Genomic DNA, 25765 nt, shown 5'->3' with positions numbered 1-25765 from the left:
ATGCCCAGTGCTTGACGTAGGCTATCCTTGACCCCATAAACCATCGGTTTGTGTTAGATCGTCCGTCCAACTTGTGAAAAGTTTAATTCAGCAAAGGTAATTATTCCATAATAACTAGCTGTTGCCCGCGGCTTTGCCCCCGTTCCAGCTTTGACTTTGTCAAGTTTGACACAAACTATGTCCTGACAAGCAAACAACAACAAAAAAACTAATTCGGTGCTGTGCTGTCGGTCAGAAGTTATACGTGTACATAATGTACTTACATTACGGCGATTCACTTTTATTTAGACAGATAGATAGATTCCGTTGAATCTCAATTAAAGTACATATTTACGTATACAGTAGGTACTTCTTAATTTTCTTTTTGTATTACAAACTTTTGTTTATATTTATTATAGCAGTAAAATTAGGTAGGTACTTACATAGTGTTTATTCTGACCATTTAAATAATTAAATTAAAACTATATAAAAGTGTCCTTAACAAAATTACTTCGAGTAACAACTTACCTAAATCAGAATCCTTTGCCGCACTATCTTACCCCGTCATAATGAAGTGCTCCAAATGACAATATTTTCGGTGCGCGGGCGCTTACGATTTATTTGTTGGACATTTGGTGGAATTTACTCTTACAAATAAAAATAAAATATTGTAACAAATTTCCTTCGCTCAGCTTTCATTCACATTAATTATTCTGCTCAACTTAATTTCACAGAGACAAGAATAAAAATAGTCCAGCCCATTAAATTGACAGCCCCTATGTTATACTGCCTACGTAAATATATTAGACAGGTGTTTTTTGCTCAATAAAAATATATAGGTTATTGTAATTACTAGGATTTGATGACGTCTAGGATTTGATACCTGTAAAATAACCTGGACTATAATATGTGTGGCGACTGTATCTCCGCTTTCGTTTTGATCATTCATTATGCGCATGTGCGGATATTGACATGGGCTTTTACCAACTGTCTTCTTACGGACATATTGTTCTAGATGGAAAATCCTATTTAGTTAATTGTGTTTTATTGTGTTTTGTTATACTGAGTATTAATTTCTTCTGTACAATTGTTGATGTAAATATACTGGATGGTGATAAGTGTGTATTTGACTATTTCATTTCGAATTCATATCCCATATTTGTAAGACCGAATCCAGGCGATTTAAAAGATACCTATACAGGATGATTTTGATTGAAGTTGTTACAAAATTGGTGTTTCAAGTTCATTTAACACTGGAAAATGTTAACGCATTAACATTTTTTTAAATTATTCTGATTGATTTTGCAGTTTCCATACATTGAACCCCATTTTACGTATATTTAATACGTCTTTATGGGACCCTAAGTAATATTTTTTTTCCTACATTTTATTTCACCATTTTGTCTTGCTTCGTATACCTATCCACGCAAAACTACAGTTTTCTAGCACTAATAGTCTCTAATCTCTAAGCTATGCCGCTGACGGACCTGCAGACAGACAGACGGACAAACAGACAGAAATGGCGAAATTATAAGAGTTCCGTTTTTGCCATTCTGGCTATGGAACCCTAAAAAGATGTCTGATCTAAAATTGCTCCCTGTATTGTACCCGGTTCAAAACTCCCCATAACTGGTTGCATATCCTCTCTTATCGCAACCAGCCACGACCCAGATAGGGGATATCAAGCTTGGTCAGCGATCCAGCTCCCTAAATAAATTCCAAGCTTCTGAACATCAGGGCCCCGCTGTCTCCACCGCAACCGGTACAAAATCCACCAATACACCAATTAGTTTAACTTGAGTATCGTTTATTTTGGTCATAGTAAGCAAGTCTCACGGTCCGCCGCGGCGGCTAATGGTGATTTGTGTCGCAGGCCTCGTTAGCTGGTAACTGATCCAGTGCTCCTGCGCGCCATTTGGGTCGCACGGGTTTACTAATAGGTTATAGGTTTGTTAATAAGTATCTGGGCGACCGAGCTTCTCACGCCTTTTCCTATTGATAACGCAAAAAAAAAACACAAACCCAAACCCCCGGCCATATTCCGCAGGCCACATGCCACTTTTATACTTTCAGCGTTTTCGGAAAAACCATCATTGCCACGAAGATGCGTCGCAAGAAACTTGGCAGAAAGTATATTTTTAAGAGAAAGCAAAGGCCAAGCTAAATCAATGGTCGTAGTCAAAAGGTTGAACCGTTGGATCGGTGGAGCCCGAATTAAGTAGACAAAGATTTATTTTGGTTCCATAAGCTCATCACCTTACAGTAATAAGAATAAAACTAGCAAAAAAACTAAGTTACTTGGTGACACGACAGGACACCAAAAAGGGTCTCCACTCAGCATATGTTGCCACACGTTATGTGCAGTAAGGCTGGTTTTTTGTGTAGTCCAAGATTACTCTTATAATATTATTGATAATAATAATAATACAAGAAATGTCTGTTAAAATTATAAGATAGGTATATTTAGTACCTAGTGATATACTTTTGTTAGGCAACATGGGCAGTGAGAGAAGCGCAGTTAAGCATGTCTCTGAATGTATCACCTCGCAGTTAACCTTTGCCATACTTGAGATGGCATACGTAAAAAACGTTTTCATCACTTAAGCTCTGAAAGTAGGTTGTAAATTCGATTTACATCTTTAGGGATGTAAGTAAATTTAAAAATCGAATGGTGCTCCTTTGTATTCCTGAACTGGTAAACAAGGAGATTGTAATGCGTAATACTTACCTCCAAACCTCCATGCTGGCATAATGATGCTGGCCAGTGCTGGCTTAATGTGCCAAAGCCAAAGAGCGCGATGCCATTAAAAAAAAGAGACGGTTTGGCGCCATAAATTTTCGGGTGACACTCTTTCCCGGCCCGGATAATACCGGGATGGAAATTCCGACCCTGTTTTTCGTGGGCGAGTACACAAAAAACGGCCGGTATTTCCATGTCGGTGTTATCCGGGCCGGGAAAGAGTGTCACCCAAATTTTCTTCCGCTTTGTTACAAATTACGTATACATTTATAACGGTTTTCTTTATTTCCTCGCATTTGTGATGAAAAGTAGTGTTCAACTCGAGTGTAAATGATCAATTACACCCGCGAAAATACTCAAGAACCCCGGAATAGATCCGACAACATCTCGTTTGTTTTCTAAGTCTCTTGCGATATTGCGTATACATCATATCATCACTAATATCCAGTTAACTACAGCTATAGTAAATCACGTACGAGTAGCTCCACATTGCTGTAGCCTGCCAGTAGGCGCGGTGGGCGGACCAGAATAGCGACTTGGCAGCGGTCTTTCAGCAATCACAACATAGTGCATTGCCGATGCCGATACGTGCAACGTTGCTGAATTCTATTGCGTCATGCCCATACGTTTTGATTTATGATACGATAAAAAAGTTACTTCCTTATGAGTGGGAAGTTAGTGCCTATTTAAGTATGTAAAATGTAGAAATTAATAATAAGTTAAACCACAGTAACCATAAATTGTGACATAATTTTACCTACATTTAGTCCAACTTTATCGCAGCACTAACTTAGACATAGACAAATTTATATGTATGATGAATAGTTACTTTTAAGATTTTATAGGAGTCCGAAATTTTTCAGGAGAACTAGAGAAGAGAATAGTCATGAATGTAGTAAGAATATGGCAGAAAATCTTGACGACATTTTTACTTTGTAATTTTGGTTTAGCTTATATTTGGATTTCTAATTGTATTTTATAATATTTACTATATGTATAGCTCCATACCTTTGAAAAATACTTATATACAGATAAAGATACTTATACATTATACATAGAGTTGAGTTAGAATAATATTCTGTATAATATAAATAACGCAGAATGTTGAAATAAACAATGCCAAAGCCTGTAGGTATCATAGTGAGCTCTTGCCACAATTTCGTTGATAGTTAAAAAAAAATTGAGGTTTTTTTTATATAGAAATTTTGCGAATTTGGCAACTTCTTTTCAGTCTAATACCTACTTACAACACCAATTGAAAATATTTGATTGATTCAGTCACCTACTTTGGAAAGGTCCATTTGAATAAGTACACTATTTAAGTTTTGATAGTGTAGTTCAAAAATCAGTTCACTTGTAATTGCCGTACTATTTTTATCTTTCATTATAACTTTATAATAACCAAAGATGCGATAGTTCTTCCCAGATTACTACTTAACGTCGCATAATGGCCACTTTCTTTGTTTAAAGTGACATTGCAAGTGTCATCATTGATCCAACTGCATCTATTACGCCGCATTCGGATACTAGCATCACGCGCGATCGATCGCTCCAAGAATAGCGATGGCGGCAGCATCAGTCAATCACCAGTCACAACAATGCTGCCGCGCGACACCTCGTCTGCTGTTCCCAGAACGCATCAGCCGATGTTGCATTGAGCAAATAAACTTGATTCCATGTTAATCTATGGTTCCGTAAACGTTCGACCGTTGAGTTTCTATAATGTCTGTGGCAGTGGCAGCAACAACAGAACTGTAACAAAGCTTGTTGCTTTGAATTTATATGTTTACTAGTTTTTGCCGGCGACTCATTTTGTTTAGGTACCGCTATCCCGCGGGAACTAAATATGCAATTCACCATTCACCTTTTGCGCCTTTGTGCATCCTATTCTCTTGTCATCTGTTATTTTTTTATGTGTTTTAATGAACAATTATGAGTTATATTTTCCTATGTCCTTCCCATGGTCTCAGACTATCTCAATGCTAAAGCTAACTTAAATCGGTTCTGTTGGTTTAAGCGTGAAGAAGTAACAGTCAGACGGATGGACAGATTTAGTAGTTAGCAAACAGATAGTTTGACATGTAGGGAACGACAAAAAAAATCTGTACAATAAAAAAATATAATAATTGTGTTTCTGTAATTGTTATTCGTTATTAAATACGCGTACATAATTATCGGAGAGGTTTTCTGAAACGGTGGTAATTTTTTTGACATTCATAAAGTGCTTGTTTATGCCTAAATTGAATAAAGACATTTTTACTTTTACTTTTTTCCAACAAAAAACAGTAACTTATACTTATATCGTCAGTTCTATTGATTATTGGTACATGCATTTTATTTAATTTTGTGCCATTTAGTTTGATTTATCTTATGTACGATTTATTGCCAGCCATTGTGCCTACATCATAGTTTGTTCTTTTGTTTATTTATCACCTAATTGTATTTACCTACCCTTGGTCCGTGGGGGTCCTAGCGCTTGAAAACTTTTTAAATAAATTTCGAAAAGGCTAGTAAACGTCACAGGGGACCGAAGAGCTGGCAGCTTCCTCGGACAAAGAATTAGCTTGGCTATTCAAAGAAAAAACGCTTAGTATCTTCGGGACCTTACCAAAGGGGTACTCTTTAAGTAATTTGTTTTAGCTTTAGGTTTTATTTTATTTTCATCATCATCATCCCAGCCTATATACGTCCCACTGCCGGGCACAGGCCTCCTCTTAGAGCAAGAGGGCTTGGGCCATAGTTCCCACGCGGGCCCAGTGCGGATTGGGAGCTTCACACGCACCATTGAATTGCTTCGCAGGTTTGTGCAGGTTTCCTCACGATGTTTTCCTTCACCGTAAAGCTCGTGGTAAATTTCAAATGTAATTCCGCTCCGCACATGAATTTCGAAAAACTCAGAGGTGCGAGCCGGGGTTTGAACCCACGACCCTCTGTTTGAGAGGCGATAGGTCAAACCACTAGGCCACCACGGCTTTTTTTTATTTTATTTTATGTAAGTATTTTAGGTTTAGGATAGGTAGTTTTATGCTTATTGTTAATAATAATAATTGGTAAATAGTATTAATAAAGTTAACCTATGTTGACGAAATAAATGAATTTGAATTTTGCTTTGTTGTGCCAGATATTGGCGCTTTTGACTGTACTCCGTGTTGTGCTTATGCTATCCGTCATGACAAAAAGTCAAATACTTGCTTCCAACATTGAGCTTGAGTGGTTCTCTACCTACAAATACATCCCCTTTCTTCCACTTTTAAAGGTAACATCCCATCTATAATTAAGATGACCTCCCATCGCCTTGCGCTTGTTAGCGAGGCACGCCGGCTATGCTGACACACTGATCAAAGAGGTACCCAACAGAACATCTCCTTTGCTAATTCGTTAGCGGCATCGCTTCTCTATTTGTAAGCAAGCTTAAGTGCAATGAATCATGACCGACTCAAGTATGGGAACGTTTGAAATGCTGGAGCTTTTACAAGCTTTTATTTAGTTTCACTAGTCCCGTTGTCTGTCTGTCTGTAATCAAATCTTGCAAGTTAAATTCGACCAACTTCCAGTGGTTAGATTGACTTGAAATTTGGTATACTTATGTAACTTGCATGACAATACAGTAATCTGGTAGTAACATCCTGGTAGTCTGGCCAGGATCGTCTCCACAGGACGGAACTCTTCAACAGTTAATGGCATCGACTTGAAATTTGTTATGCAAATGTAGTTTGGGTGATAATACAAGTACAGTCAACAAAAAGTACATTCAGCAAAAAAGCTTGTATTTAAAAATATTTTTTACCAATTACTTATTATTTAGTGGCGATAAATAAGGTAATTGTACGAGTGCTGGTAACTGTCCCAATAGTCGGCATCTTTAATCTTATGTCATTAGCAATAGAGATGACAGCAGGGTGTCGTCTATTGGCCATTAGAGTGCCGAGCACTCGGACGTTTACCTTTCTTATTTGTGTGCACTGTGCAGTGATCTGATTATAGGTACGTTCTAAATTGTGCAGTACCTAATAATGAAATTACATCAATATGTGTAAGCGTAACCTATCATTCTCAGTTATATAAAAGTACCTAAACGAAATATACCTTATAAGTTATATTAAGTAGGTAGCAGCATCTCGGTTGCATCCCACTGCAGGGGACAGGACTCCACTCGGAATGAGAGGGCTTGGGCTGCAGTTCTCACGCGGCCCCAGTGCGGATTGAGAATTTCACACATATTATTGAATTTATTCGCAGGTGTGTCCGGTTTTCTCATGGTGTGCTCCTTCAACGCTCATGGTAACTTTCAGATAAATTCCAAAGTAAATCTAGTGTCTACACTTCACGATCGAACTGTAACTTTTTATAATCAAGAGTCGTACCATTTATTTATTTATTTTGTTATTCTCAAGAAGAAACAATCCAAAGCGATTTTAAATTCGTAACACGTGTTATTCTTACCCTGTAGTTTTGTATTTACAGAATTTCTGAGATAAATAGTTGTTTCGAATTTTGATTTTTTTTTGCTCTACATACTTATCCATAGAGGTTTGTTTTGACTCTTTGACATTCGTTTGACACGTGTCTTTACTTCCTGTAGAAATCATCTGAGTGTCTGCCAAATGAGGTCATCTGGACAGTAACTGATTCCCTACTATTTTTCTCTTTTAGAATCAGTTATTTATGTTTCTCTCCTCTGTGACAATTACGCTACGATTTCTTTGACAACTATACCTATACCTATAGGATATCAACGTAACATTTATATTTTGCACAAAGATTCCACTCTGGTACCCATGTGATTCAGTTTCCTTAAATATACCTAATAATTATAAGAGGTGCAGTTTTTCTTCTGCTTGGTGGTGTGGTGGTACTTTTAGGACTGTTTATAAAATATTTTTCTTTCTTTCTTTCATTAGATAAATACGTGTCGTAGTTTAATAACAGGCCAATAGTTCTAAATTAAAAATTCGTCAGATTTAATACGAGCATGGTACAAACAAATGAAGCCGCTATCCACTGCTCCTAACTCTTCATAACACGACACAATCTACTTAAGATTAATTCGTCTGCAAATAGCGACGTTCTTTTGTTCCCTTTAAGTTCTAACTTATAATATAATACGTAATGCGTTTGTTGGGCGGGTGGGGCAATTTGTTGCGCTTGCGACGTAAATCACGCATGCCCCCGCTAGGTGGCGCTGCACACGTGGCAGCTTTTGTTCAGGGCTGCCAATGATCGTGTTTTGACAAGCTTTTATTTGAATTGCTATGTAAATATATGAATATCATGGGACAATTGACACCGAATTTACCAAGTCCCGAAATGGGCAAAGCTTGTACGGGTACCAGGCAACGGATAAACATACTTATATAAAGAAATAAATACATATTTAAATGTATATTACACATTCACACGACAATGTATGTGGCATATCTTCAAATCTTGCAAATTCACCACCGTCCAATGATCGGGTTACCTTGAAATTTGACCCACATACGTTAGTTTGAATGATAATGCAAGTTCAATGAATTAAAGTACAGTCAGCAAAGACCTTGTATTAAAATCATTTTTATTTTCAAAAACTTAGTATTTATACGAGAGTCTGAGTTATTTTATTAAATTAACAATTAAAACAAAAACCGATAGCTTGGCTTTATATCTTGCTATAAAGCAAGTGGTACATGATTTTAATCCCGGTAGGAACAGACGCTCGTATACTAAACACAAAATAATATTTAATCATGTTTATCCATTGATTTAGTATCCATTAATTGGTGTAGATTGTTAAATCCGTCAATTGTATTTGTTTTTTGAAGATCCAGTTCGAAGGATCAATTTAAAATGTACTGAATGAGAATTCCCTATAGACATTGTGGTTTATGGTAACAGAACATTAAATAAAAATTTGTTAATATTACAGCACGTTTATTACACTCACTTACATTTTAGAATTAATGACAACATTTCCATATATATGTCAAAGGACGTGAAAATATACTTAATGTTAGTCATAATCAACTGATTTAGTCGAGGAACGCGTCATTTTCTCTCAGACAAGCTCTACACCTACATATTTGTGTGTCATATTAGTGTGAACTTCCAGCCCTGTAAGGTAACTGGAGCGCCGCCTGCGCAGATTTATAGCCCTCAATCAATGCGGATTTATTGGTGAGGAAGCGCGCGCTCCTTTTGTTGCGATCGGCCTGTTTTAGAACCAATGTAATTGGCTGAGTGGCACGTGCTATCAGATATAATTATAGATATTGTCATAGCGGACAGTACTTGAAACATCTAAGCATACTTAATCATAAAATATGGTACTTATTTGCCACTCAGAAAAAATTGACCTAGTCTCAAAATACTTTGGGTACAAAGTAACGGATAAATAGAGAGATACATACTTAAATACTTACATATTAAACATCGAAGACTTGAGATCTCGTATTTTTCATACAAATATCTGCTCCGAACGGGAGTCGAAAACAGGACTTCAAGCTTCGTTGTCAGGTTCTCTAACCACTAGGTCATCTAGTTATCAAAAACACTAAGTATTAATGCTATTTACTGTTTAGGGTCTTCCATGAGCGTTTTAACCGCTATCAGTTTCCTGTTGCTTCAACTGAAGATGAGTCAGGTAGAACGAACGGGCTTTATAAAACGATATGGTGTACGATCAAACAAATTGAATCATGATCATGACCCAGGGTGGAACCTTTTCATAATCAACTTCACTATGATTTCCTTGTCAAAAGTATGAGATGTCAACAAGACATTAGTAGCACAAAAGTCCCACTCTGGGTCATGATTCAATTTGTTCGACTGTACATGTGGTACAATTACAATTCAATAAAATTTCTTGCTTACGGTCTCTTATTTCATCGATATGTGCGACAGGAAGCTGATAGCGGTTGAAACGCTCTTAGAGCTACCTTAAGATAGAAAGTATGCAGGCCTTTATATAGTTTTACTAGCTTTTGCCCGCGGCTTCGCGGTTTCCAATTCGGTTATCGCGCGCTGTTCCCTCGGGAACTGAGCATTTTTCCGGGGTAAAAAGTAGCCCATGTCACTCTCGGGCCCATAAACTATCTCTATGCCAAAAATCACGTCGATCCGTCGCTCCGTTTCGACGTGAAAGACGGACAATCATACAAACACACAGCGGCGACCTTAGGGGGTGGCGAACAGCAGGGCTACTACGAAACTCGAAACTCGAAGTTCGTGTCGTGCGGTCCCTCTGACACTTATACTGTTTAATACGAGAGCGAGAGGGACCGCACGACACGAACTTCGAGTTTCGAGTTTCGTAGTAGCCAAAATTCTTAATAACCCAGACCAAATATGTATATTTGCCGTTAGATATCACCACTTTAAACGGCGAAGGTTTTTGTTTTTTCTGCTAGTATTAAATAAACTCGTAAAAAGTATTAATAACTCATGATACAATTGTATATTGTGATGTGAAACTATGCTCGTTTAAGTGTGGTAAAGATAAATTATAAACTGTTGCTTTTCTTTTGAAACAAAACCGTTTCAATCTGGAAACAATTACCTATGTATTTTAAAAGTCAGCAAAAAATTATGCATCGTAATATAAGGCTGAACAAGATATAATTCAATACCAATCACAAGAGGCACTTTATGCAAGCAAGTTCTTACCGTTATATTTATTGGTTGGTACCTACCTTATGAAATTTTACTTTGACAGGATTGTCAAACAAAATAAGTTAGGAAATTATGTCTACCATTAACGCACTGTCGTTGTTATTTACCTCCAAATATTTCATTCGACCACACCATTTGTAACGCATTTAAATTATTTACGTATAAATTGTCACAAATTGCGTTACTAAAACAAGAATATCGTCTTGATTTACTCTCAAATGTGACACATTAGCGCCCACAAATAACTCATACCCTGACAATAATTATGCTGCCCGGAGAATGCTAAAAATTTATTGTTTCCGACTACACGACACGGTGACTTTATCGCGAGTGAACGCTGCTTTTTGTTGAATCGAATACTAATTTAGCTCGATACGCACGCACATGTTTCGCTATGAGGAGGCAAGTTAAGTATGTACCATCAGCCAAATATGTGGTCTACCACCCTAAAGTTGATAATCTTTTGCATGTCTTCTTCTTCTCTTTTAAAATATCTCTTTTCTGTCCTAATTAATAGGACAATTTCGCCAGTGTCAAGTTAAACTCTCTTTGAGAGGCACGTTGTACGGTGATTGTAGTTTTTGCAACTTGATAGTAAAATTCCAGAAACCACGTGGAGACCACTTGCGCATTAAAAAATGTTAGACACGAGAGCAATATAGGATTTTGGGATCACTGTTCACTGTTAAGGTTAATCGCCGCATCACTATCAAAATTATATTTCAACTAGCCAAAGAAACAGAAATAGCAAAATTAGATATTGTCTACATCCGCCATCTTCAAATGCTACAAATCGAATCCGTTTGCATGTCATAAAACAATAATGCCAATAGACGTGTCTGTCATTGGTGTACCTAGGGTTATTTTTCAGCGGGGGCCTGGCCTGGATTTTTGTGTGAAGATATCAGTATTATAGAATTTTGAATCGGTAGCCCAACATCCTGGGGCGGGCACTAGACCATACTGGGGTGGGCACGGCCCACCCGGCCCCCTCCACTATATACGCCTATGGTGTCTGTCAACTTAAAAGTTCGACATTAGTGTCATATTCATTTGACAGGAACTTGTTTAAAAATTGATGGACCACTTATTTGGCTGATGGTACAAGATAGGTAGCTCCGGCTAGAAATTATATTTCGAATTCGCATACTTACTAACCAGAGTAACTAACCCGCTCGCAGCTTTCCAAAATTGTTCGAAATATGTTATTGCATTTCTAGTCAAAATACGTATTTAATTTTTTTATATATTCGGGTATTTTTAGGAACAAAGAACCACCCACCAAATGTGTTTTAATTTAAATCGTTAAGCACGTATCACGTATTTAGGTTTTTAATCTGTCCTCTCCCAGAGGCACAAATTTGTGCCCAAATTCCTTTGATCCTGTTATCCTGGGAGATGACAGATTAATTGACACATTTTTTCATCTACTTGTTGACAAGAATAAAAATGATTTGACCAACCAATACAGGGTGGTATGTCCCACTCTAACAAATCCCGTTTTGTAGTCTTACGAAATTATAACTATCCTTCTGTCTGATACTTATATATCGCCCAAGAATTTAGCAGTGTGTAAGTATTGTGGGCAAGGGCAGTACTGTAAACAGATTGGTCAGTTGCGAGTCAATTAGATAGCCAAACTGCTATTCCAGACTTCCAGCGGATATGAATCCTTTAAGGCCATTCGTATTTCACAGCTCATGATAAAGTTGTGGCTACCGACAGGCGAGCCGTGCAAATCTTAGCACCAGTTGAGGAAAGTATTGTATCAATGACGTCAAGCCAACTAAGTTTCAGCTCTCCCATGGTGCCGCCAAATAAAAAGCACCTACTGACATTTAAACATTTTAGCAATATATTAAATTCGAAAGCTGCCAAAACTGAGCAGAGCATTCTCTTGATTGACTATACAAATACTACAAAACAAATTTAAACGAACCATCCCTAAAATAAAACAAGATCATTGTCGCCTCCGCGCGAGTATAGTTCTCATCACCCGTCTTATTTATAATCCCCGCTTGACACGTCCCAATGAAATTATAGCCGCCATTTTAGAATTAAGGGTATTTCGAGTTTCCCGCCATCCGACCATTATACCAATTAGTTGAGTGAGATGTCCGCGACCGCGAGGACGTTTACGGTTTTATTAAATTACGATCGCATAAAACTTATTGTAATAATATTTCTTTTTGTTTATTATGTAAGTGAGAAGTGTGGTGTTTACTAGTTTTAAATTGCCAGCGGGAAAAGTAAAATGAGGTTGGTGATAACAAGTTTAACTGTCTAATAATTCGCAAAACACATTTAATTTACACAGGTAACGAAAAATAATTTAGGTAATTTTTTTTATTACTTTTGTATTTTGCTACAAATAATTCGAACTATGTTGAATACACTTTAAATAGGTTGGTACTTTTCAATCTTTACATAATATCAGTCAGATCATGATAAAATTCATTAAAAAATTGAACAGAACAATAAAGCGTCAACTTTTTGGGATGACAATACTTATCTTATCTTACTTAATATAAGTGAAAGTTTGTGAAGATGTCTGGATGTTTAGATGATTGGATGTTTGTTATTCCATCACGTCTAAACCGCTGAACCGATTTAGATGAAATTCGGTATAGGATAGTTAGAGTCCCCGGAAAGGACATAGGATAGTTTTTTATCCAGGAAAATTCCATAGTTCCCGCGGGATAGTGATAAATGAATACTGCGCGGACTTCCATAAATAAATATGACAGCTCTTTCAGTGTGCATTAATTAAAAATAATTGCAGTTGTCGACTTTGAAGACCAATTAAGAATGAGGCTCAGCTTTAAGTGATTTTTTTTAACATAATATACAAATAAATTAGAAAAAAACAAACTGCTAAAAAAACACGTGCATTTAAAAATATGTAAATAAAAAGGAAAACAAATATAGTGGTCTGTAGTTCTTTAAGTAGGTATCTTAAACTTCTTCAACAGTCGCGGGGGCGGGACCCCTGCAAAATCATGACCAGCTCAAAAAATTCTACCAATGGGATGTTGGATGGTGTATTAATTGTTTACCACTAACACTAGTTTTAAGTTTGCACAAACTATACTAACAATAATATGGAACCTTGGTCTGAAATAAATTTATTATTATTATTATAACCTTGATATACAATATAAGAGTCCAACCGAACTATTTTCGGCTTCGCTGTTAATGACATTTCGCTACTTTTTTATTAACAAAAAAAAAATCGAGCCTTCGCACATTTTTACACCATGTATTTATTTGTTGGGACTAAATCGAAAACTGATGCATCTATAGGTATATGAAATGGTTATTTGTACCAATTGGTGTACTGTTGGCAGTGTAACCCAATACTCACAAAAAAAAATTGAAATATACCTACTGAATACTCCTACGGTTTTTCATCAGACATTTGACTCCAAATTCTTTACTTTTTTGATCACTGTTAAAAATCCTGAAAAATGTGCATGCAATTTATTATGCATCTGGGCTGTGGTATATTCGGGGACTATTTTATGACACGTTGTATTTTGTTTGTCTGCAGGAATAATCTCGAGCGGCCAGTGTCCGCGGAGCGGGTTCCCTCTGCCGACGGAGCGGCGCGACCTCGAGCCCGCCCTGCCGCCGCTGCCCCACTCCATCAGAGACGTGAGTTGAACTACCTACAATCGAGTTACGATTGATTGACACACAACCCACAGCCTAAACCTCTACTGCCACCTAAAGTAAGTTTCCAATGAGCACTGTGCCCACGTGGGCCTTTTCGTGACAGGGCACGAGAGTCACGAGAGGAAGCATATATGTGTCTCTTCCTATACATCCGGTAAAAGCAATCTTTTGTTATTGTGGCATTCAGTTATTAATTGAAACTTGGATTGTAAAAAGCGAGAGAAATAAGTTATAACAAAAAACCGGCCAAGAGCGTGTCAGACACGCCCGAAAAAGGGTTCCGTAGCTATTACGAAAAAATTAAGTAATATTTTTCTAAGGATTCGTATTTTGTATATGTATGGAATATTCCAAGTTTAGGTATATTTTATACCTTAGGCTGCTATTTACTCTTAAACTACTAATAATTGTGAAGAAAACTTAACCGTTATAGTTTTCATTGTAAGTTTGATATACTTAATACCATCCTGAATTGTTTCAAATTTTTCCTCCCACCGGTTTAGATTTTAGAGGAGGGGGGGGGGACGCTCGATTTTAATGAAAATTTGCACTTTAAAGTTGAATATTTTGCAAACAAATCACTGAATCGAAAAATCGTTTTAGGAAACCCCTAATGGTTTTAAAAGACCTATCCAACGATACACTACAAGCTTGGATGAGAAAAAAAATCACCCCCACTTTACGTCTATGGGAGGTAACTACTCTAAAAAAATTGGTTTTTGATTTTTTTATTGTACCATTTTGTCGGCATAGTTTACATATATATTCGTGCAAAATTACAGCTTTCTAGCATTGATAGTTCCTGAGTAAAGCCGCGGACGGACAAACAGACATGGCGAAACTATAAGGGTTCCGTTTTTGCCATTTTGGCTACGGAACCCTAAAAATGTAACCTTAGCACGAGCCAGCAGGGTGATAGAAGCCCAATATATAGTGTATAGGTGAGGTAGAAGACTATAGGTGCTATAGGTCCACTTCTGCTGGCTCGTGCTAGGGCACCGACTTCAAACTGGTAGATTTTCTTTTATGATAATTTTATTATGATACATTCAGATCAGACCGCGGCGCCACTGTTGCTTCCCATTCCATTTCCCATTCACATTGCGTTTTCAACTATTTGCTGCTGCAGTCGGCAACTTGCAGTTTACTGTTTTAAGTTTGTTGTTTGTGGTTTAAGTAAGAATAGTTAAATGTTTATAGTTAAGTATCTGTTTTTATTGTTGCCAGAACTCGGTATGTCCACGGAGCACGTATTCGCCGCTGCAGGCGCTGAGCGAGAGCACTTGCCGCGACCACAGCGCCGGCGCGCCGCCGCCGCCGCAGCCGCCGCCGCGCCTGGTTAGTCTTGCTTGACGCAACCGGGGGTCTACTACGAAATTCGAAAATCAAAGTTCGTATCGTACCTACTGTCCCTCTCACGCTCGTATTTAATAATATTAGCGTCAGTGGGACGGCAAGATAAGAACTTCGAATTTTGCATTTCGTAGTGTAGCCTGGGTCAATATTCGAGGTTTACCTATTCCTTATGATTTACGTAAGCAAATTTTTGTTGACATGGTAGAAGATTCTGTCACAGGTTATCTTTGTAGTAAATAAGTTTTTGGTAAAAAAAATATATTTTTATTTCAAGATTCTTTTGCTGACTGTAACTTTTGTCAACTTTACTTGCATTGTCACCCAACACACATTACTACATTACATTTAAATACATACCAAACTACATTTTTGCTAAGTAACAGACATACCAAATTTTTAATGGCTGTATGTCATTAACCGTTGAAGAGTTCCGTCCTGTGGAGACGATCCTGGCCGGACTACCAGATTATTCCATTGTCACGCGATTTACATCAGTAAGCCAAATTTCAAGTCAATCCGACTACTAGAAGTTGGTCGAATCCAACTTTCAAGATTTGACTACAGACAGACAACGAAACAAGTGAAAGTAAATAACTAAAAGCTTGTAAAATACGGGACGTCTGAAAATTATCGAAAATGTCATCAAATTTTACAGTCTATTCATAAAAAAAATCTTGAAAAGAATTACCCTCAGAATATCTGCTGGAAATACCTCTTCTTATTTTTCGAAGGGCTGGTAGGTCAACTGAGTCCTTACGTTCGTTTCATTTACCTATCCTCGCTCCGCTCAGCTTTTTCCACTAGTCACAAGAGCTGTGCTGCGCGAGGATAGGTAACTGAAGCGTTCATGAAAAATAATTCCTCGCACATCTCCGGTGAAAACGGAGACTAAAGCTCGCGTCCACTGCATCGGAATCGGAACGTACGCACCGTACGGAGCGAACGGATTTGTTGCTTTGTATATATACAAAGCAACAAATCCGTTCGCTCCGTACGGCTCCGATTCCGATGCAGCGGACACGCATCTTATAAACGGCGCACAGTTCTGCGGGCAGGGCGGCGCGGGCGCGGGCGCGGCGCTGCACCCAGCGGTGGCGCGCTGCTCAGCGGCGCTGGAGCTGGCGGCGCTGTGGCGGAGCTTCCACGAGCTGGGCACGGAGATGATCGTGACCAAGGCGGGCCGGCGCATGTTCCCCGCGCTGCAGGCGCGCCTCGCCGGCCTGCTGCCCAGCGCAGACTACCTGCTGCTGGTAGACTTCGTGCCGCTTGACGATAAGCGGTACCGATATGCTTTTCACAGGTTAGTATTTGCGAGTCGCCCCCAACTTTGTAAACTATTCAGCAGGGCTACTACGAAACTCTTAACTCGAAGTTCGTATCGTACAATACAGTACTCTTGTATTATACAGTATGTTCCTTGCGGGATGGATCAATAAAAATCTGACTCCAAAAATAACATGCGTGTAATGCAAAATCCACAATTTTAACCGCGGCCGAATTAAATAAAATATCACGTGATGTGATACGGTGGGTGCCTTGCGGCTGCTCTTGGCTAAGTGAGTAAAAAAGAGAAAGGGCCGTGAGTTCACGTCCCGCACTTCATACGGCACCATCGCTTGATGCGCCACAGCCACAACACAGTATAAGTGTCAGAGGGACGGCAAGATACGAAGTTCGAATTTTGCACTTCGTGGTAGGTATAGGACCAGGATATATTTCAAGACTATCCTGTTGATACGTATATAGAACCCTAGAGGTTAGGTTAGTTTCATAGCAATCCTGCAGTATGGAGTATGGACCTATTTACGGTTTCAAAAAAATACATCCATATGAAACAGTTGTCAAAGGAATCATTTGGGAAAATATTTTTGGCGAAAAATTAGAGAACCAACTCCGACAGATGACATAATAACGCCACTATTGGCGTATAGATGTAGCGAAAAACGATTTTACACAGGCCAAGTAAAAATCAATCTTATTCCAATGTCATAAGACTTGGACATGGAATAACTTTTCTCACTTTAACTAGGTATATGGATTATACAATTTTATTTCTGTTAATTATTGTAAATAATTTGTTTATAAATAAATTTAACTTTATGGAAGCGATTAATAAATGTCGAATAGGTTGGTTGAGCGGCGTGGTGCATTATTAGCCAAGAGATGGCTTGAAATCCCGTTCGGCGCACCCGAAATATATTCGTTATTAAATAAATCTCTCGACAGGGACGAATAGCGGAAACAAAGGCCTTTGCCCAGCTAACTCTTCTTGTATATCCAGTTCGAGCTGGGTGGTCGCCGGCAAGGCGGACCCAGTGTCGCCACCGCGCATCCACGTGCACCCGGACTCGCCAGCGCCGGGCGCGCACTGGATGCGCCAGCTCGTCTCCTTCGACAAGCTCAAACTGACCAATAACCAGCTCGACGACAACGGACATGTAAGTCGAAGAAAAAAAAACAATGTTGGCATGGTTCCGAAGGCACTGGCAGTGTTTCCTCTCTGAAAAAAAAAAAGTTATAAAGAAAATATAGAAATTATAAAAGAATCTGTATAACACTAGGAACATCAGAGCTTTGGAGCTACAAACCATCTTTTAAAGTCAACCCTCTTGCTGACGTGGCTGTATTTATTTCCGCTTAGAGCTAGGCCGCACTGCCAAGTGACTTTGGGAATCAAGTAAACTTAAAGCCGCTAGTGCGGCCGCTGCATTAGTTTACTTGATTCACAAAGTCATGCGGTTAAAAACCGCGGCGGTTTAGCTGTAGTGCGGCCTCGGCCTAAAACAGAGTTTCTATCGTCATTGACATGCAAAGAAGAACATTTCAATGCAGGGAAACATACTTACTTATAATTCTTTCTGCAGATAATATTGAACTCGATGCACCGGTACCAGCCGCGGCTGCACGTGGTGTATCTGCCGGGGGAGGGCCAGGGCACGCCCGGCACCGTGCCGTACCGGACCTTCGTGTTCCCGGAGACCGGCTTCACCGCCGTCACTGCTTACCAGAACCACCGGGTGAGGATTAATGTTGAGCACCCTTGTCTAGGCCATATCAGAGCTCTCACTTCGTTTACCTTTACTTGCCCGAATTTCATTTGCCCGAATTTCACTTGCCATACCAACGTTTGCCATATAATATATAGAAACGTGCTGTTTTCAGGATTTTTTTAAATCATATAGAATGCAGTAGGTTAGGTTAGTTTAATACCAACTCTGAAGAAATTACTATTTAAGAAATTAATTACTTTATGGAAAATTAAAATTTTAGAAAACGATACTTTCGGGCATATGAAATTCGGGCAAACGATAGAGAACCCTCTTACCAAGCATGGGTGCCGGGATGGGGGAGATGGGGGCATAAAAAAATTAAATAGAACTAAACCAAGATACAGAATAAAAAATATTAATGCACCTTTCCTATATATGCAGATGCAAGATGCAATGCACCCTTCTGAATATAATACTGCCGGCGCCCATGTCACCAAGCGCAGTCATTAGTGTGTTTCGGACATCAGGGTCTATCGGAGAATGAAGTTTGGCTGAATGCTGCTCGTAATGACCGACAATCGACGAGTCTAATTATAATAACGCGTACAGAGGCACAACAGAGGTCTAATCTCTCTCCATCTCTCACTAATCTCTGAGATCTAATCGATTTACAAATCTGAATCAAGTGTGGAGTGCATACGATAAAAACGGTGCGCATACTCCTTCAGACCGTAACTTTGCGGCAATCGCTAGAAAAAGACGTGCATATTGTGTTAGACGTTTCTATAGTACAGTCGAGTTCATAAACTTGTGAGCAATAATTTGATCAAAAATATCTGAACACGACTCTATTGTTAACGGCGTAGAAGCGTGTTCAGATATTTTTGATCATATTTTTGCTCGCAAGTTTATGAACTCGACTGTACCAACGATATCTTGGGTGTGTTTTCGGGCCAGTAAGGCTGTTTACTGATGAGGAGATGGATCTAGCTTTCAAATATCAAGGCAATCGGAATACTGAAACATTTATTTACATTGTCAGTTACGAGTGCAGGTGATAAAATTGTGTTAATAATAAAGTGTCAATCCGACTGTTCGTCACATAACATAGCGGTATTTGATGAGTATTTATAAATAAACAAATAATAAAAATTAATCAATAATCATCTAGCGTAGGTACCTACCTATACACATATAAACTGACTCCACACTGCATACATTTTGCTTAAAAACAGGGCTCTACTACCACTGCATTGTTATAGATACCGTTTACAGCGTATATTTTGACTGCCCGTGTCGGACTTTTTACAGTGAGCTTGACGACTTGTTTCAGATAACGCAACTGAAAATAGCCAGCAATCCGTTTGCGAAGGGATTCCGGGACTGCGACCCCGAGGACTGGTGAGCCCATAAAACTTTCAAATCACTTTAACGATCGAATAAACGAAACCACATTTTTCGGTACATCCCCCATGTCACAACACTGGCCATGAATCAAGCCATAGACACGAATGAGATGTTTTATTACGAGTGTTCGTCTACGGAGGAGGTTTTCAACAGCCGGTGACAATTTACTTTTACGACTCGGCCATAGAGTAAAGAGTTACGAGCGACAGTAATGGCGGACACCGCGTTTCCCTTTCCCGCCAAAAGAAAAAGTAATATTAGAGGATGCTCTTTTAAATCTGTAAGTTGTTAAATAATTTTGAAATACAAAGTCGATAAGACGTTTGTGTAGAGTCAATTACGTGTTGATTGAAAAATATGAAACTAGGTAGGTACGTATGTACTTCGTATTATCACAACACCACAATTACTTTCCTCACTTAATATTTACTACATACCTAATTTCAGGCGAACCACATACTCGTAGGTAAAGAGGTAATCTATAAAATTTCACGAACGATGCTTGTTTCTGCTTTCGGTCCAATCAGTCAGGTGAAGAAAATTATGAGCTCGAGTTGGTGTGCATGATGTTTCATACGATGCATAGTTTTACCTATACTCGAAATATTATGCTAGGTACACTAAGTATGCTACAGGTGTAGATATTAAATGATTTTTAAACGTTACCCTTCGTTTCTACGACATAAACCTTTCATCAATGTGTGATTCTTGCCACACATTGTGGAAATGATGGAGGTTAAACATTAGATTCTTCAAAGTCGCTACATTACAATTTACAATGAAGATTTTTACTATACTATTATAAACATTGCCGTATTTTATTGGTATTGTTTTTTCTTTATGAATGATTATAATTGTGCCACGGCAAACCAAACAAAACAATAAAAACTTGACTTTACAGATGCATATATTTAAATTTTTTCAACGTGTAATAATATGTACTTAAGTGCTTAGAGAAAGGTCTTCGTGTTTCATTGCTGCAAACAAAACTACGTAGCTTCTGCAGAGACGATAAAATCTCAACAGCGCCTGTGCGCCTGCGCATTGAATGTTTACGGCGCGCGTAACTGCCGCTACGCGGAGTTGCTTTACTTTATCTTTGCGCTGCAGTTACCCCGCCACTTTTAGCGGGGGAATAGTTATACACGTATAATTATACACAAATAGTCAGTCAAAAAAAGTGCACAAATATGTCCGTTAACTTTAAGGGGACAATGTACAGGTCAAATGATGTTAATTTCACTAAGACACTAGTGGCTTAACGCTTATTGTTTAAAAGATATTCAAGAGTTAATATAATTAATAATTAACAGTAAAATAGCTTAAAGGTGTTTAATTTATGAAGTTTTTTCAAAGTCCATAACTAATCCGTGTTTACACATATAGCAAAGGAAAGTTATATGTTGATGTCGGCCCTCGACTGTACTTTTGATCGACTATCATTCAATCTAATTAGAGTCCGAAATATCATTACGTCATCACCATTCAATTTACTAATTACTACCTAGAATAAACAAACCCTAATTCCGCGTAAAATATAAAACTGTGTAAACAATCCTTAGCTTACGTAAACAATCAAGTCATTAATTTTATCCGAAAGCAGAAAAAAGCGAATCGCCATGTGTGCAGAGTGGAACAAAAACTTCGCTCTTTTTTTAGCTTCCTGGTAAAGTTGATTAATAATGCCGTATCTTGGAGTAGGTGACGTATGAATGCTATTTGTCGCTCGCTGTCAAAATAACGATTAACGCGTAATAGGACCCCGCCTACTGGGCGGCCCAGACATTTTGTATTTTGTAACCACAATTTATTATTACTATAATGACAAGGTATTTTATCCTTGTTATGGAATGTCACCCCATTCCATAACAAGGATAAAATACCTTGTCATTGTCAGATGCCAATAATTAAGTTCTAGAGAACTCTACCTTCTCTCTATCTCTCTCTAACTCTATCTATCGGTAATCGTTTATCCCAATTTAATTTGCCAGTACGAGTAGTTGTACCTATCATTTTCCATTTGCAACAAAGTGATTTATTTGTGAAAATGTATTTTTTCAAACTTTATTTTACTGACGTAACTCAACCTACCGCATTCTACATCATCATCATAATCATACGCTCTTTATTTTTTGTGGTCAGACTGGCTGGTATGAATATCTTCCTGAGTCCCGTTTTTTAAAACAAGTGTAGTGGATAGACGAGAATCACCAGTTTTGTTATTTTGAAATATTTCAACATATTACTATTTAAAATTCAATGATCAATTACGTTCTTGATAAAGTACAATTTTATTGCTTTTGGTTGCCAAGGGTTTTTGTTTATCGCTGTCTCACGGGATCACGGGAACCATGCAATTTTCTGGGTTAAAAATTATCCCTTGTTCAGTAAAGGAAACTGAATTGCGTACCAGGGTGGGACCTTTATGCTACTAAATAAATATCATTTTGACATTCCATACACTTGCCAAAGAAATAAAGCGAAATTGAATATGAAAAGGTTCCACTCTGGTAGGTACCTACGTGATTCAGTTTCCTTAACCGTCCTTCCCGCCCAAGGTCCCAAATTATTTCCATCAGCAGCAGCAGCAGGTGGTAGGACCTTGTGCAAGGTGTGCCCGGATTGCTACCACCATCTTGCTCGCTAATCCTGTCATGAAGCAGCAGTGCTTGCACTGTTGTGTTTTGGCGTGGAGAGTAAGGCTTACTTTGGGACTAGGTCAATTTTGGTGTGAATTGTCTCGTGATATTTATTTATTTATTTATGATGATGAAAGAACGCGAGGACTTACGAGGTTAACATGGCGTGGTTTGTGTTCCAGTGGTCCGGAGCAGAGCCAGCCCCGCGGCGCGCCGCGGCGGCGCGAGCCGGCGGCGGAGCCCTGCCCGCAGCTCACGCAGCCCTACGCCGGCGAGCCCAGCGCCTGCGGCCCGCTCTACGCGCACGCGCACACCGTGCGGTCAGTACAACACTACATTGCTGCTAATATTATAATAGTGGCACTTCACTTGAAATGAAATATGTAGCTAGGTACATCTCTTTCGTACACGCACATATTTCGGTGAATATATGCCAAGTGAATTGCCAGCATAAAAGTGAGTGTGTGTTTCAGTGAATATAACACTAATTTAATATCGTAAAACAGCGTTAAGTTAGGTATTATCCTACTTGATAATATTATTAGTGGCGTTCTACACGCGACGAAGATTTAGTACCTGTATTGTAAGATATTTCCATCACTAATTGTGACGCATGAATTTAATGAAGCTTACTTTGGGACTAGGTCAATTTTGGTGTGAATTGTCTCGTGATATTTATTTATTTATTTATGATGATGAAAGAACGCGAGGACTTACGAGGTTAACATGGCGTGGTTTGTGTTCCAGTGGTCCGGAGCAGAGCCAGCCGCGCGGCGCGCCGCGGCGGCGCGAGCCGGCGGCGGAGCCCTGCCCGCAGCTCACGCAGCCCTACGCCGGCGAGCCCAGCGCCTGCGGCCCGCTCTACGCGCACGCGCACACCGTGCGGTCAGTACAACACTACATTGCTGCTAATATTATAATAGTGGCACTTCACTTGAAATGAAATATGTAGGTAGGTACATCTCATTCGTACACGCACATATTTCGGTGAATATATGCCAAGTAAATTGCCAGCATAAAAGTGAGTGAGTGTCATTTAAAAAACACTATTTAATATCGTAAAACACAGGTTTAAGTTAGGTATTATCCTACTTATAATATTATTAGACACGCGAAAGTTTGTATGTATGTAAGTTTATCACTATTTGAATAGGCAAGACCAAATTTAATGAAATTTGACACACACATAGGTAAACTAGTTTACAACCTCTTTACGTGTCAGTTTTACAAAAACTACTTGTCAATCTCTCAAAGGGCCGGCATACCCCTCGTGTTGCGGGTGTCTACGGGTGGCGGTGATTGCTTCCCATGCTCGTTTTCCCCTCTTACATAAAAAAATTGAGTTTGTAACTCTTGTGTGTGGCAAAATATTGCTAAGTTTCTTTTCATCACAGATAATTGCATCCCGTGGGATATCGCTGAGCTAGTTCTAAGCAGACGAAGATTACTTCTAGAGCCAGAAAGTTCTTTTCATTACGTGTATAGTTTGTTGCCTGTGCCATTTGTATGTTATAGAGAGTAAGCATTATTGGTTACTAGCCGTTACCCGCGACTCCGTCAGCGCAGAATACGTTTATCGCTATCCCGTGGGAACTATGCAATTTTCCGGGACAAAACTATCCTATGTCCTTCTCCGGGACTCAAACTATCTGTATACCGAATTTCATCTAAATCGGTTAATTGGTTTAGACGTGATTGAGTAACAAACATCCAAACCTCCAAACATCTTCTCATAAACATTCACATCACAAACTATTTAATAACTTTTTAATTTTAATTTTAATTTTTAATTTATAGAAAATTAAATTAATTCTTATTTCCCTTGGTCACGGCATCACGCGTGAGAACGGCTGCACCGATTTCGCTAATTCTTTTTTTGTTGTGTTTGCTATTGTCAGGAGAAGGTTCTTATAAAAGAAGACTTAGAAAATTAAAAAATAAACTACACACGGGGCGAAGCCGCGGGCACCAGCTAGTTTATAATAGTAGTGGGATAATTTTCTTGATGTTTATATTTTCAGGTACCAGCCCCACACCGGCCACAATGGCGCCTACAGCGCATACTACGCGCACAGGTAGCCGCCAGGGGGGCTACTACGAAATTCGAAACTCGAAGTTCGTATCGTACCGTCCTTCTCACTTTCGTATAAAATAAAATTAGCGCCAGCGGGACGGCAAGAGACGAAGTTCGAATTTTGCACTTTGTAGTATAGGGCCAGCTGCGCCGGCGCCGCAGGTCTCGCTATTGTAAGATAGAGTTATACTAACAAAGAAATTTGATTTACCTATACCAAATATAAATACCAAAGTAAATTGATTCATGGATATTTTGGGAGTACTTAAGTACTTACTTTATACCGGGTGTGGCTTGTAATATGAGCAAATAATTAAAACATAGATCATACTCCTCAAACTGAACAACATTAGTTCAGCGTCCTTAAAAAATAATTAGTTTTTAAATTTTTATTCAACTTTCAAGTTTATTCGAAGAAGCAATGTAAAGCGAAATGCTTGATGTTTGTAGCTGACGGCGACGTCAGTTGTGTTCTAGGAATTCTAGGATGGTGTACATTGATAGCAGTATTTAATTTGTATGAAAAAAGGAAAATTCAAAGACTCCATTATTTTTAAAAGTTGCTGAACTAATGTTGTTCAGTTTGACGAGGACGATCTATGTTGTAATTTTTTGCTCCTATTCCCGGTATGAAAAAATGGGATATATTTAATTGTAACATTATGTAAATTAAGTTTAACTGACTCTGTAGTGCAAAAAAATATTATTATGATGAACACTTGTAGGTATAAATTACCCTATTCTAAATTTCAACAGAACTTTACGATTTAATTAGGTACTTAGGTAAACAATATCAAAAACTTTAATATATAATCCGATTGTAGGTAAACTACCTACTTATTTTTATTTGTGCCTAGTGAACATTGTGAATAGTCAAGTCTGGCCACTCTAAAGTCTTCAAAAATGTCACGATGTCTTTTAGCACATAGAAAAAAATGTTCCTAGGTATGCATGAAAGGAAAATTGGTATAGCATATTAATTAAAGTTAAACAGTAAAGTAGATAACTACGATTAGTCCTTGTCGCAAACGTATCTAATTTATACTCCATTTATTTTAACATTTGAAACTTAACGGTAAAATTTGCACACGTTTTTAAATAAAACAACGAAGCTATTTAAAATTGTGTTAAGTTCTGTGTTCTGTTTTTAACATAATAAATACAGCCAATAAATGTATATGTAGGTATTTTTAGTCCATTTGTGTTCGAAATACCGAGAAACGTGTGCTACAATTTTCCCGTTAATTCAAACCTGAAA

The 25765-nt window shown here is 38.5% G+C and overlaps 1 protein-coding gene across 2 annotated transcripts in view; it reads left to right on the top strand.

The window, feature by feature from the left end:
• LOC141431293 (T-box transcription factor TBX1-like) overlaps positions 1-25645 on the top strand; it is a 40266-nt gene extending 14621 nt beyond the window's left edge. Inside the window, exons 2-9 of one of the 2 annotated variants that reach the window (XM_074092412.1) lie at positions 13917-14020; positions 15269-15379; positions 16441-16697; positions 17679-17835; positions 18262-18414; positions 19721-19788; positions 23181-23318; positions 24455-25645. In XM_074092412.1, the coding sequence (XP_073948513.1) occupies positions 13917-14020; positions 15269-15379; positions 16441-16697; positions 17679-17835; positions 18262-18414; positions 19721-19788; positions 23181-23318; positions 24455-24512 (1046 nt within the window). In that variant the 3' untranslated portion in view covers positions 24513-25645. Of the gene's footprint in view, positions 1-13916; positions 14021-15268; positions 15380-16440; positions 16698-17678; positions 17836-18261; positions 18415-19720; positions 19789-22615; positions 22827-23180; positions 23319-24454 lie in introns of those variants that run through there. The other variant, XM_074092411.1, reaches the window with a different exon arrangement.
• Positions 25646-25765: the final 120 nt, after the last annotated feature.

This window comes from Choristoneura fumiferana, chromosome 9, assembly GCF_025370935.1.
Source record: "Choristoneura fumiferana chromosome 9, NRCan_CFum_1, whole genome shotgun sequence".
Classification (NCBI taxonomy): Eukaryota; Metazoa; Arthropoda; class Insecta; order Lepidoptera; family Tortricidae; genus Choristoneura; species Choristoneura fumiferana.
The sequence above is the reverse complement of the archived record's forward strand: the minus strand, read 5'-3'. Positions and strand labels throughout refer to the sequence as shown.